The 14014-nt window shown below is 39.7% G+C and overlaps 2 protein-coding genes across 9 annotated transcripts in view; one reads left to right on the top strand and one right to left on the bottom strand.

Annotated features, from left to right (window-relative positions):
* dock1 (dedicator of cytokinesis 1) overlaps window positions 1-7969 on the bottom strand; it is a 233970-nt gene extending 226001 nt beyond the window's left edge. For 3 of the 4 annotated variants that reach the window (XM_015028394.1, XM_015028395.1, XM_015028397.1), the window contains exon 1: window positions 7716-7969. In XM_015028394.1, coding sequence (XP_014883880.1) covers window positions 7716-7758 — 43 coding nt within the window. In that variant the 5' untranslated portion in view covers window positions 7759-7969. The remainder of the gene's footprint in view (window positions 1-7715) is intronic. The other variant, XM_015028398.1, reaches the window with a different exon arrangement.
* Window positions 7970-10093: 2124 nt separating this feature from the next.
* cunh10orf90 (chromosome unknown C10orf90 homolog) overlaps window positions 10094-14014 on the top strand; it is a 20476-nt gene continuing 16555 nt past the window's right edge. For 2 of the 5 annotated variants that reach the window (XM_015028390.1, XM_015028391.1), the window contains exons 1-2: window positions 10095-10446; window positions 10541-11276. In XM_015028390.1, the coding sequence (XP_014883876.1) occupies window positions 10710-11276 (567 nt within the window). In that variant the 5' untranslated portion in view covers window positions 10095-10446; window positions 10541-10709. Of the gene's footprint in view, window positions 10447-10540; window positions 11277-14014 lie in introns of all 5 variants that reach the window. The other 3 variants (XM_015028393.1, XM_015028389.1, XM_015028392.1) reach the window with 3 other exon arrangements.

The following is a 14014-nucleotide window of genomic DNA, read 5'->3' as shown; positions in this document are numbered from 1 at the left end:
AAAAAACAAAAGGAAGGATGAGGGGAGAAAAAAAAAAAAAAAAAAAAAAAAAAAAAAAAACAGACCGTCACACAGCTCTGTGGATCCGTTGCGCACTTCAGACATACCAGACAAACCCTGTGATCACTACAAAAAGATAAGAAAAAAGTTCTCCTCCTGGTGTTCAATGAGCGTCTCACCTTGCAATCAAGCCGAGCCCCGTCATGTTCTGTCAAGTCAACAACAAAGTTTATTCTGAGAAAGAGCGAACTCGGGGGTTTTCTTAAAAAGCTGCACTGTTGCTGAAGCTGTTGTTTCTTTGTTAGATGTGATTTTAATAGACCGCAGCAGGGATTGCTTTCTCACCACCTCTTCTTCCATATTAGATATGGGCCAACGTGAGATCTACTGATAACCTTGCTTAAAGGTGTTGGATTATTGGAGTTATCGCATTATTCACAGCAAAATCTAAATCTTGATTTCGGAAAATGTATGATCGATGAATCAAAAATCAAAAATCTGTCAATGTCACACAATATAGGCCTCCGCCCTTTAAAAGGTTTCCAGAAATTGACATTAAGTGGGGGAGAAAATATAAGCAGCCTTTTGGCATCAAGTGCCAGCAACATGTGGGGGAGGGGAATGTCTGTTCTATGTTGATTTTACCCTGAGACAAGTTATTAGTGGAAAGCAGCCTAATAAAGATAGGAAAACATTTCACAAGAAACTGCTTCAATCAGGGTTGTAAAGAAGAATAAAAAGACGGGCTGCGCAATTTAATAAACATATGGTAGGAATTTTAGTAAGTAGCTGAGACGGCGCTTTAATTGCAGCCACATTTGTTAGCTTACTGCACTCGGGAGGTGGGAGCCAATTTTTTATTTATCTTTTTTTTTTTTTTTAAAGAGTGCTGGGCAGGGTTCTTATAAATCACTTTTGGCTCAAGTCAAGAGACAGAGCGACTGCATCTCTGTTTTCTGCTCCCAATGTGTCACTCATCAGTAACCTGTTCCAAGAGAAAGCTCTCTGAAGTTGTCAGTTCCAAGTTTAAAATGGGAATCACAGCAACAAGGGTCCTGAAATTTAGATCCAAGTGTGTGTTCTCGTGTGACCGACTGTCCTTTCAGATAAGCCGCCACTCCGTGATTTGACCCCCCTAGGAAGCATTTCCTCCTAGGCTAAATCTTAAACGATGGTGGGAGGGAAAAAAAAAAACAAAAACTCCACATTTCCTGTTCTGAGTCGGTATTTTAATAGATTTCCTCGTGTTAAACTTCAGAGAGAAGAGAAAAGTTGGAAGGAATTTCTCACAGGCAATCTGTGCTTAAGTCTCAAAACTGACGTGTTGATTCAGTTAAATCATCTTTAAGCTTTCCCTGGGTTCTCCTTCTAGAGCTACAAGTCTCTGAAGTCTCTCTTAAGGAACAGCAACATGCTGATGAAACAGAATTAATGAGGCAACATTTGAAATTAGCATCAAAAAGTATTTCCGGTAAATTCATCACTGAAGCCCGACAGAGCGAGACAGATCTCCTCGGGGGCCTTGTTGAGTCATTTTAGGGATGCCACAAGAATAACTAAACATCAAAAACCTTGATCTCCCTAATTTATGCTTAGCTGTTAGGTATTTGTCAAGAAATAAAAATCTGCAAAGGCAAATGAGGAACTCCTTTTTTGAGGAATGGCCTTCATTGCTTTTCTGTGTTGATCTCGCACAAAAAAGACTAAATAAAGTCAGGCCGAAACCAAACCGGCAGCTGAAGCTACAACGAAGCCTCTGTCAAGTACAAGTTTCAAGTTCCAACTTCCCCATGTTAATGTACGAGACACTGGCAAAACTAAATCGTAAGTTTGAGTCTCTGTAACATCCTCTAATTGTTTTTCTTTAAAAGGGAAATGTTTTTTTTCTCTTCTGTTGAATTAATACGACATGCATTTTGCTATAATAATGCAGTTTATTTTTTATTTATTTTTGATAAATCACGTTTTAAAGCAAAACAAAGTACACTAAATATAGTAGAAATATATTTTCATAATAATGAAATAAACAGCAACCAGAGCCTGATGTGAAGGCTTCTAGAAGCAATACACATTCAAGTTTAAAAGTAGGGCTGCACAAAATACTGTATCGCATCATACATGCCAGTGCAGTATGCGATATAGTTGGAAAGGACTGCTTGGGTCCAACATTTGGGAAGCCATAATATTATATGTGTTATGCATTTACGCACTTGGAGGAAAGAAACTCAGAAGTTGCATTTATCACCGAGCTAAGCTCTTGTCTGTCACATCTCAGTTCTTTTAGCTGCTCACTACTTTTCCTTTGGCAGCTCCGTATTCTTTGTCTGATGTCAGATATTTCCACTATCCCTACCCCTGGCCATGTCCAACCGTTTCCACCTTTTTAGTCTGACCTTGTCACAGAACTGCTAAACCTAAGCTTTCCCTTTAACATCCTCGTTTGTAATTCTCTCCACTTTGATTACATCCTCTTTCAACTTCACTTCCCTTCATCATAAAAGCCATAAATCATAAAAATCCTCACCCTCAGCTATCCCTCTGTCACAAATTACCTCTGACAATCATCTCCACCCACTGCTTCCTTCCAGCATTCTCTTCTTTGCCTCTTTCATATAGCGCCCTTTGCTTTGGACAGTTTCCCTTGGTACTTAAGCTCGCCGAAGTTCTTTAAGCTTCATTGTTCCACCTGCCTTTCTCTTATTCCCCATGTTAGTCATGTATTCTCAGTATTCTGACTAACTGAGTCAGAATACATGGCTTCTTTATTTCTTTATTTCGTCTTCTTTATTTCCTTCAGAAGCACAAACCTCCACAAGTGCAAGCTCCATTCCACCTGCTTCCTACTTCAATACAGATCACAAAGTCATCTGCAAACAACATAATGCCATGGCGACACCAAATTCGACTCATCTGTCAAGCAGTTAATCATCACTGTAAAAGGAAAAAAAAAATCAAATCAAGATCAAGCCTAATTAGCAACTTGGCAAACAGGAAAAACACACCATTAATCATTCTGATGGATCCATTAAAGAAAGTCTTTAGCCTTTATCCAAAATTGTAAGTCTCTATGACGTGAATGCTGAGCTCAGCCCATTTTTATTTGCCTTCTGGAATTAGTGACACATACTTTATTTCTACTTCAATAATAAGTTAATAGAGTTAATTATTCATCATAAAATAAACCTGATAATCCAATGACACTCCCCAAATGAAGTAAAACCCTCCAGGTTGTGACACAGAGATATCCAGCTCGGGAAAAAGTGAGGAGCCTACCGCACTGAACCTCATTGAAAACCTCAAGTTTATTCCACCAAATATTGATTTCTGAACTCCTCCTAAATTAAAACGTGATGGTTGTTGTTTCTAATGGAATGAACTTGTTTTCTTTGCATCATTTGACATCTGAAAGCGCTGCATCTTTTTTCATTATTTTGACCATTTCTCATTGTCTGCAAATAAATACAAAATTTTTGCTTGGAATTTCAGACATGCTGTCAGTACGTAAGAGAATAAAAGAACAATGTTCGTTCTACTCAAACATATACCTGTAAAAAGTAAGAAATTGATCATTTTAAGTGGCCTCTCTTTTTTTTTTTTCCAGAGCTATAAATGTGCTAATTTAAGACATTACATCGCCTTTAAAACCAAGGTTCTTGATCAGTGCTCACTAACATCAACATCAGTGCTCACTATCACATCAACTGTTTTAAAAACATTCAACAGCAAATCAAGCTAATCAATTTAGTTTTTTTTTTTTTTCCCACCATGATAATAAACACAATACACTTTGTAGACAACCAGCAGCAATTATTTTCAGCACATCTGCAAAATGTCTTGAAGAGAGTTTTTTGGGGGGTTTTTTCCACCTCCACCAACAAAGCCATTGGGCCCATTATGAGAGCAGTTTAAGTGGGAAGACAAAAAAAAAAAAAAAGTTTTTCTGAAACAGAAATAGATGCAGATAGAGAGCACTGACAGCCACACAGGCCTCACAGAGTGCTCATTAGCACTCCTCGGTCAACACATGAAGTATTAAAAGTGCATCAGCTGTGCACCCTACCAGTCCTCTCCAACCATGATGTGGCAGCAGCTTTTCTTTCATCTAATGAGTCATCCCACGACTGAATTCAGCGAGCCCACCGAGAATTTTCTCCAATATTTTTTTTTTTTTTTTTGAGGGAAAGTCAACTTTTTAATTTACACGAGAACGCCGAGGGGGGGAGGGAATCATTAGCATCGGTTCTTCATTTTCAGACACACACACACACACACACACACACACACACACACACACACACACGGGTTCAACACAGCACAAACCGGATCGGAAACACCGGAGCTCGTTTAAAAGCTGCAGTCAAAGGTTCAGTTTCACCTGCTGAAATCATCCATCAGTCAGCATCAGCACCCGTCTGTCGGCTGCAAACTTTCACTAATGGACACGGGGAAAAAAAGGGCTCAGCGTGGCCGCAGTGGCATAAATTGCTAGCGTTAAAATTAACCAACGTGCTGCTGCGGAACCAAAGAAAAACGTTTTCAAATGGATGAAGGTCTCCAGGAACTGCATCTGGACCTTTCTGTGGGATTTCCAGAAGAACCACGTGTAGCTCCATCACGCTATTGTTTGAATGCGTAATATACCACTTTTGGAATGTCTGACAGATTATGTCAGTATCCCATTTCACACTCTCTTTTTACAAGGCCATCAAAATTCAACACGCTAACCAGTGTTTCTCTCAGATAATAGACGCAAGCACTCCTGCCCATCTTTCGTTTTATCGGAGTGCTTTATGAGGTTGCTCCTTCACATATATTCCTGTAAACAGTGCAGAGGTGTTTATTGCACAAATCCAGAGGACCGTGCAAATACTCAGAGGGGGATATCAACAGCATAAGTCCTTGAGATAAAAGCTGGAGAAAAATGTGTCGCCGTCGTCGTCGAAATATATAAAACGCCATTTTTAAGCACAGACAGTGATGCTCAAGTGTTTCCACATATCAAGAGAAATGCGATTCTCCCCGATGTTTTTGTTTGACTGTTTACAATATTTTCACTCCAGTCATTTATGTTTTTTTCCGTCCTAGGAAGCAAAGTAGTTGCCAATATAAATGTCAATCTTCTTTATATCGCACTTTAAACAAATAAAATTGCACCAAGATGCTGCACTGCAATGATTATTTAGAGTATCATCAGCAAAGCACTTGACTGGGATATGGTACCTACTAAAGAACCCAACAGTAACATAATAGGGAAACTACTATGGGGCCTAAAATAGAGTAACAGTTGATAAATAATCACCCACTGGCTCAGAGAAACACATGCCCAGTTAGCAGGCCAATGCACAATAACACCTCTAATGTCATTATACCAATTAATCCGTTATAAAATGATGTTCTGAATTACAGTGTCAAAAGTGGTACAAACTTGTCGGACAGAGTAAATCTGGTCCGTAGGAACAAAGAGGTTGAAGACCCCCGATTAAGGTTTGACAGAATAGCATTATCCATTTTTTTTTTCATTTTTATTTCTCTAATATCATGACATCTACAACACATACCAATATCTCCCTCGAAACTGCCAGAGTTCTGAATCTTTGAAAGTTTCACTGTAATTTTTATTCATCTTCTTTTGACCCCCATTGATTGCAAAGTGCTGCCAACAAAGCATGCAGCGTTTGCAATACATTTGTTATATTAGACAGTTGGTTGAACTGCTGCGATCCTTTATGGGGTCTACTGTTTAAAATGCAAAGAAAGCAATAAAATAAATTCATGTTTTACTGCAGAAGTATAATTTGACACTTTTTCCTTAATTTTGACAAGCCCAACCCTTAGTTTGAGCAAAATGTATTGCTCAAAATGTAAAATGTAGTGCAGAAAAAAGCACTGTTTAATAGTTCTTCTAAAAAAAAAAAAAAAAAAAAAAAAAAAAAAACCATTACAGGTAGACGAGAGATAGAAGCCCATTTCTTTTAGCAGAGCAAAAAGTGCCATGTTGGGGCCAGATTGTCTGCAAAACAACTATGAGATGCTATCAGCATGCAAACTGATTGTTTATAGCAGAAAATTGGCATCTTCTTCTACCATCACAAACATAAACTTTATGTAAACTTTCCTGGGACAACAGGGTATTTGTTTATATTGTCAGTGCTGTACATGCTGTCAACAGTTGACAACTTGATGAACTTAAAATGCTTTGAGAGGTTTTTCCTGATTAGAGATTTCCCCTCCTTTAACAGGAAACCGCCTCCGTCACTGCTGTGCATCCCTTTCACCTGGATCTCGGGCCAGCTGACTGTTGAGGAAGTGATCCAGAAATGCCTCAGCGGTTAGTAAGCTAACAAAAGTCATGACGTGACTTGAAAGTTTTGCTTCCAGTTACAACCAGAAACTTTTGGGAATTTATGTGACAGACCCACACAACACAGTGCACATTTTACAAAAAAAAACAATCTGAAAAGAATTGTGTAAATTTGTGGTGGCAGCATCATCCTGCGGGAGCGCTTTTTGTCAGAAAGGAACAAGGTTCCCAACAACGCTGAGGGGAAGAAGAAAACCTGCTGGAAGCCGAAAATGGCTCACAATCTCCAAGAAGGCCAACCATGGACAATTACAAAGTTGAGCTCAAAACATGTATTTGTCGGGATGGCCCAGTCAAAGTCCAGACCTATAACCAGTCAAGAATCTGTGGCAAAACCTAAAAGTAGGTTTTCACAGGCTTTTGCCATTCAGCATGACTGCAACACATAAAATGTTCCATCTGTATATTTGCAAAGCTGCATTTCCAGATGGTTCTAAAAAAAAAAAAAAAAAACATTTAGTGAGAGTCAATAAAGATGCTCACAATTTCTTTACTGTATAAGAAAGAGGGGGAAAGTATGATTTACTTCATTTTTACAACAACACACGCTTATATATTGATCCATTGTAACATGACAAACTGTGCAATACTTTTGGTCTATAATTATGTTTAGATAGGAAAATAATAGGCATGATTTTAACCTATAATAAGCGTGTTTCTGGCTACTGCTGGGTAGCTTTAATCTGTGATTGTCTATCCGCGCGCTGACGGTAACCTCCGAAAAAGCACCGCAATAAATCACGGCTTTTCCCATGTAAATAAACACAAGTGATAAATGGCATGGTCCGTTTTTAGCTGGACTCTTCCGTGTACAGCTCACTAGCAACAGAAACTGCTATTACGAGTCCAGATATCCCACAGGAGAGCCAAGTTTTCCGACCAAGTCGCAAAGCGTTTGAGCAAGCGGAAGAATTAAAGGAGCAATCGCGAACTTATGTTTTGAGTGTTGGGCAGGGCTTCCAGTCAACAGACCTAAACGGCTACAAATAAGGAGCAGCCTGGAACTAGATGGTCAATTTGTAGCAAATCGAGGCCCCAACAACACAGGAAACAGCGCTGAAACTAGGCGCGCCTCTAACAATTCCCAATCCACACTCTTCCCCACAAAAGACGCACATTCCTTGTTCTGCATTTCAGGCGAACTAGCGGGAAAACTCTGATTTGCGTTCCTCCACTTCAGGCACATTTCTACCTGAAACTCTCCCACGCCGCCTTAACAGAGCCCCCTCAGCCGGCCGCTTTCTAATCCAGTTCCCCTCCCTCTGCCCCCATAACTTGTCCAGTGAAACTGATAGAAGAGCAGAGGGCTAGGGCGAGAGCTAGCGATGGGAGCATGCAAGTTTTTGTTACGTACCAACTCCATACTTTTCCTTCTTTGAGGGCACCCAGCGAGACATCCTCGGAGTCGAGGCTTGGCTTCCTCGAGTTTTGTCCTGTGTCGCCGGTTTAGAAAGCGTCAAAACGAGCGTTTGTTTTTGACTTCAAAACAGACTTTTTCTCCCCCTCAGTTTTCTCTGAGCTTTGGGGAGCTGCTCCGAGCAGCCATTTTCCAACAGTGACAGGACGCTCCGCAAGGGGGAGGAAAGGAACACAACTTTTTCACTCGGTAGGCGTTCATGCAGGAGGCATCCTGCTCGACTTGTACTGCTCTGAAAAGTGTGACTGACACTGCATGACTGAAAACATAAGCAGATAATCGTTGCTTTTAACGTTGTTTCATAGACATGCAATGTTATGCATGTATGACTTCTTCCCACTAAATTAAAGTATCAAAAAATATAACAAAAATATGTATATTTTAATACAAAAATTAAATCTATGTGTTATATCATTTCACACAGTGAAAATGTTCAAATATTTATTTCTAAAAACCAACACCAAGAGTATATTTCTCAAATGTGACTCTAACCCTAGTGCGCTGTATCCAAAGAGCTGAATGGAAAGTTTAGTGGAAGGACACGCACCATGCATAACTGCAGTGCTTGAGAGGGTTGTGATACAAAGTCCATTTAAAAGTGTTTTGGGAATCTTACAAGGCTAAGACTATGGCTGGAGTTGGTGGTTCCAGGGCCAACACACTGAAACATTTGCAGGACAGGAGCTGCTACAACTACTGGATTTATAAAAAGCCACACTTGAAACAAACAAAACATCAGCAGTCACATTCACCAGGTTAATGAGAAAGGGGACTGGAATGTTGCACCAACTTACAAAAACCTCAAATTCTGCTTCTCACATCCAAATTCTGCACATCCTGTATACCAGTGAACTTTTGTCTATATGTTATTGACACAAAACAATTCTGAACTAGATCTGTAGGCACTCTGTTGGCAGCTTGTTCAAGATAAAAACTGTGCAAAGTCATTTAGCCAAATGCATATGAACAAACAGAACAGATGTTTCAACTCTGACACTTTTCAATTCAAGTTAATACCACACAATATTCAGCTACTAACAGATGGTGGGGAGAGAAAAAAAAACAACAACCAAAGTGCAAAGAAAACTTTGAAACACTTTCAGAAAGTCAGAAAACTTCCAATCTCAAACATTCAAACACTGAATTAGAATGCATAGAGCATACACCAATATCTGACTTTTCTGGTGTGAAGCTGGCAGAGTAGAGGTATCCAAGCGAGCCTGTTATCTCCTGAGCCAATAAGGGATTTCTCTCCTGTGATTTGCTAAACAAACCTTAAGAAAGATGCACCTGGTCCACACATTTGAATTCATTCATCTTTATTCATCTGGTTTGCAGAATGGATAACCCTACTGGGTCCATCCTGTGCTTCATTGAAGTCTCTCAGCTGCATGACCTTCACACCCTCACTTGCTGTGTTGGTGTTTTTCCAGTAGAGGGCGTTACTACTTTCAAAATTACTCTGACCAGGCATAACATTATTACCACTGGCAGGTGAAGGGAATAACAAACAGCTAAGACAGTAATTTTTTTATGCCCCCTGAGAGATTAAGGTTTTAAGTCATCTTTTAAAGTGATCAATGATTATTCTAACTTTTTAGAGTCTCATCTTGAATCTGATGGAATATCTGTTGAGGAAGCAAAAGATTTGAGTGATGATAAGGAGGCCTTCTAATCTCAAATACTTCTAGCTCATCACCAAAAATAAATAATGAAAATAATTCCTGAATGCCATTTGTTTGTATGATTGAGGAGGGTATAAATATGTTCCAACGAGGCTTATTTTTTATTAAATGTTGACAAAAACAGATTTAATTTAAAATCTTGGTTGAATAAAAATTATTTAAAACAACCTCTTCTGAAGATTTAAATCATGTTTTGGTTAACTTTTGTTGCTTTATCGACCCATTGCTACTTGGTTCCTTTTCGAAAGCTCTCAGGGAAATAATTGCATCTCTTTTTTATGAACCCATGTACATTCTCTCTTTATTGCGAAGAAATAAAATAAACAGAAACATTGGCTGGGCCGAATTCTTCTGCCTCCACATGCCGCATGGGACATCATGTGGGTCACAGTTGCTTATCTAAGAAGACACTGGCCCATTTTAAGACGGTCTTGCTGGAGTCACACGGCTCAAATGGAGGCTTGAGGGTGACAACGCTTATCATCAGACACTGACCACGAGATCACAGACAGACGGGGGGAGAAAGAAGATGGGGGATTCACCAGAGACAAAATATGACGCAGAAAGCAAGCCATGGAAAAACACGGATAATCTACTAATTAGAAATACACCTCGATTTGTGACAACACCTCACAAGCATTCAGTGTTCTGTATGGTTTTTGGTTTAAGAAACGGTATCTCAGTTTCAACGTCGATTACTGTCCTCCTTTAGATGAGCATGCATTGAGTCAACAAGTGTTTTCTTTCTTTCTCCACCAGCAAGCCCATCCCTCCGTGTCTTTCTCTTTTTCCTGCTTCATTGGCTGTTCAGCTGTTGTGCTCAGTAACTCTTTTGTTTGCCAAAGCATCCCTCACATTGCTACATGCCTGACTGGAGACAGTACCCACCAGCACCTACTTTACACCAAGACAGACAGTGTTTGCTTCCCAAGAGCTTTGGACTGAGAAGAGTTGGAGTCAAGAGAAAAAAAGGGATGTATTTGGTGAGTATTAGAAACATGATCTTATAGATGCAGGGAATTGTTGGTATAGTCACTGGTATAGTAACCTGAAATGTCTTATATCTTATCACAACAGATCAACAGGAAAGATGACCTGTTGCTAATTCTTGCTCAGGATTACTTGGATCCCTTCGAGAGTGTGTCCAAATATTTATGCCTAAACTCACAAATGGATTCTATGTAAAAGGGCTTAATTTACTGGTTGAAATTCAAGACCTGAAAGTGGTTACTTGAGATCCCGAAAGATGACTCTCCGCAAGCCAGCTGCCCACCCAAGGAGGGCTCCGGGCTGGAGAAGGTCAGGAGATGAGTCCTATTGGGAGAGCTTTACGTCAGGAGAAGAGTCTTTACCTCGAAGATCTCTGATTTCCCCTGCGCCTCGGCCGCAGAGCGCCATTGAGGGGCGCCAGCTGGACTTCTGGCTGGAGCACCTCAAGACAATGCAGAGCAAAGGCCAATCACCAATTCACAATGTATCGTTGGACGATCGGACTGCATCCATGCCTGTTCTCGAGGGACAAGTATCAGGAAGAGCATGGAGGCAGACGGGCTTTTCTTCCTTCAGCGCAGCCTCGTCTTCATGTGAGAGCTCACCCAGCAGCCAGGAGTCCCTCCAAACTGTGTGGTTTCCCTCTCCAGAGCGCAAGGGAGGCTGGGAGAAAGCTCACATCGTGAATTCGCCATCAAAGGAACAAGCTCAGCTCAGTTATCTTGCTCCAGTCAAAATTGGTTGGTTGCCAATCCAGAGAAGAGTAATGATGGTGGGGAACACTTGCGCCCAAAACCAGCACTTGGACGCATCAGGTGGCCAAGTAAGATAGACACAAACCCTGTAACTAACAGTGGATTAAATCATGCACACTCTCCTTCTAGTTTTCCCTAACATTCTCTGAATTGTTTTAGCTTCTTGAGAAAGGGGTCGGGGAAGAAGGGTTTGACTTGTGCTTATTCTGAAGTTTTGAATTTTGTTCTTTAGTTTCATTTTACTGGTAAAAGACAAATGATCAACCGACAAAAAACCCCAAAACAAAACAAAAACACATTATATATAAGACATACTTTGATTTTATTTATTTATTTAGGATATTTACTCATGTGGGTCACAGATTATATTGGTCAAACAAGTGCATAATTTCAGATCCTCCTGATTCCAGCCCATTATGTATTTTAAATGTAACATGTGAAGTTTGCACCATGCCAATTTTCCATCACTGTGGGAAAGACTAAAAAGCTGTCACAGGACACCAGGGGGAAACATAACAGATCTCCTCTAGGCTACAAAGCCATGGAAGACCATGAGCAAGAAGCTTGGTGAGAGCGAACATTAACTTGGACTGATATGACTATTTGGAAATGTAAGAAATATAAAATAATAATCAATATGCAGAATAACAGAGAAGACGGAAATGTTGTGGTCAAATGAAACCAAAGTCAAGACTAAAACAGACATAAATTTAGCCACATTAGCATGCCATGTTTTGAACAAAGAGAAATACCGAATATGCAGAATTTTATTTAAAATATTTTGGTGTTTCAAAGAATTCAAAATAGTGTGCACTCTAGCAACATTTCCAAGGCCTTTGGAAGAGAAACAGACCCACAGCACCATAGATTATCCATCATACTTGACAGTGTGCATGAGGTGATTTCCATTTCCACCCATCAAAAGTCTTTGTTGTCAAAAAGCAATGTCTGTCTCTGATAAGAGCTCTCAGTTCCAGTAGACTTTAGCAGACTCATGTTAGTCATGTTTGTCATGGCAGTACAGAAAAAGTTGTTTTTATTCTCCCATCCCTCCCAAACAACCAGTTGAAAATTAATAATTAGTTGAATTATTAGACCCTTGTAGAGAGGGTCTAATTATTGCTATGGAGACACGGTGTGTACAAAATGCCAATAATTCCATTTTGGTCATAGAGCTGCATAGCCAAACTCTGAATCTTACAGAAAATCTAAGGAAGAAGCTAAAGCTTTGAGTTGCCATAATGCAGCAGCTAAGAAAGCAAAAGGATTTCCAGAGCTTCTGTGCAAAGGAGTGGGTCACAATCCCTGCTGAGATGTGTGCAAACATATTGACCAAATACAGGAATTGCTGTGTGTACCCTCTGGGCCAAAGCTGAAAGTCAGGTTTTACTTCGGGTTCAAATTTGACTCAGCGACATAAAACTTCTTTTGTCTTCCTGTTCTGGTTGACATTCTGCCTCTCATAAAAATATACCTATTATCAAAATACCTGTTCCAAAATTAATTGCTGTTAAGGAACAGCAGTTACTGTTAGTTAACTTCTTTAAACAACTAATTTATAGTTCAATGTTTAAAGCCTTTATTTAAAGACCCCATTATGAAGCACATTCATATATTAACAGCTTAGCACACCTCAAACTTATAAAAAGACTTCTTCTACAGAAGTCTTAAAGGAGCCATTTAAAGAGAAATGAGCTGAAATAAAAATAATATGGATTGTAAAGACACAAGAAGGAAGGCTGGAAGGTACAAAATGACCAAAAGAAATACATCTTTAACATTTTCATCTTGCAATAACTGTACTTACACAGGAGCAGCTAAATTGGACTCTTTATTCACTGTTTTGTCTCCCTTTTGATCTTTAAATATCAGAGATATGCAAACTTAGAGCAAACACATGGAGCAATTGATGAGGCTCATTGCCGACAGGATCTTTGAAGATCCTTGAATGACGCCAGTTATGACAACAGTTAATTTCCCCGTTGGGACAAATAAAGTATTTTTAAAGTTAATTGAATTTGGAATGGTGATGTCATGTGTCTCTTAATCAGTTTGGACTGTCGAAATACCCAATAATCTCATCAAACACTTATTACGAAAACACATGTTTTAGGCACATTATACAATTATGTACAAAGCAGCTTTGTTAATGTGTTCAGGGAAAGACAGCTCCAAAACCTTAGACAATATATATGACAAACTGGAAGCATCATAATTATTGATTTTTCTCATCTTACTACGTCTGTTTCAGCTGCATCCTTTGATTTTCTCTACTCTATTAGTTTGGATAACCATTGATTAGCATGACATAGAATATCATTATCAGTTACTTTATTGAACAACTTTTGTACCTTTGAGGATATTCCCTTTGTGGAAAAAAGAAAGCATTTTGTAAAGATTTTGAGCTTGTTTAACCCAAATCTGTAACAAGATATCCCCTCAGGTTGTGTTGCTCTGATTTTGTAATATTTGTGAGGCAGCGAAGGCTCATGCTGCGAAGGTGATGGTGGTTTGGATCCAGGCAGAGCGTAGTAGCGCCAGACAGGGCCATTTGTAGCGTAGAGTCTGAGTTACTCAGGGAGATGGAAGAGCTCAGGCGTCCTTTGAAAACAGCCGACTCGACAGGATCTCGACGCTTTCTCGAAAGCTTTACGACTAATTTGGAGCTGAAAAGGCAAAGATTGAGCTTAGCTCCCAGAGAGGATGCGAGTAAATGTACAAAGTTGAATCAATGAGAGCACAGCATTATCCAGTTAACTTATAATACGTCTCCACAATCAATAATTTGCAGTGCAATACAGGGGGC

The sequence above is a fragment of the Poecilia latipinna genome, unplaced genomic scaffold, assembly GCF_001443285.1.
Source record: "Poecilia latipinna isolate Pla-1442-1.1 unplaced genomic scaffold, P_latipinna-1.0 Scaffold123, whole genome shotgun sequence".
Taxonomy (NCBI): Eukaryota; Metazoa; Chordata; class Actinopteri; order Cyprinodontiformes; family Poeciliidae; genus Poecilia; species Poecilia latipinna.
The sequence above is the reverse complement of the archived record's forward strand: the minus strand, read 5'-3'. Positions and strand labels throughout refer to the sequence as shown.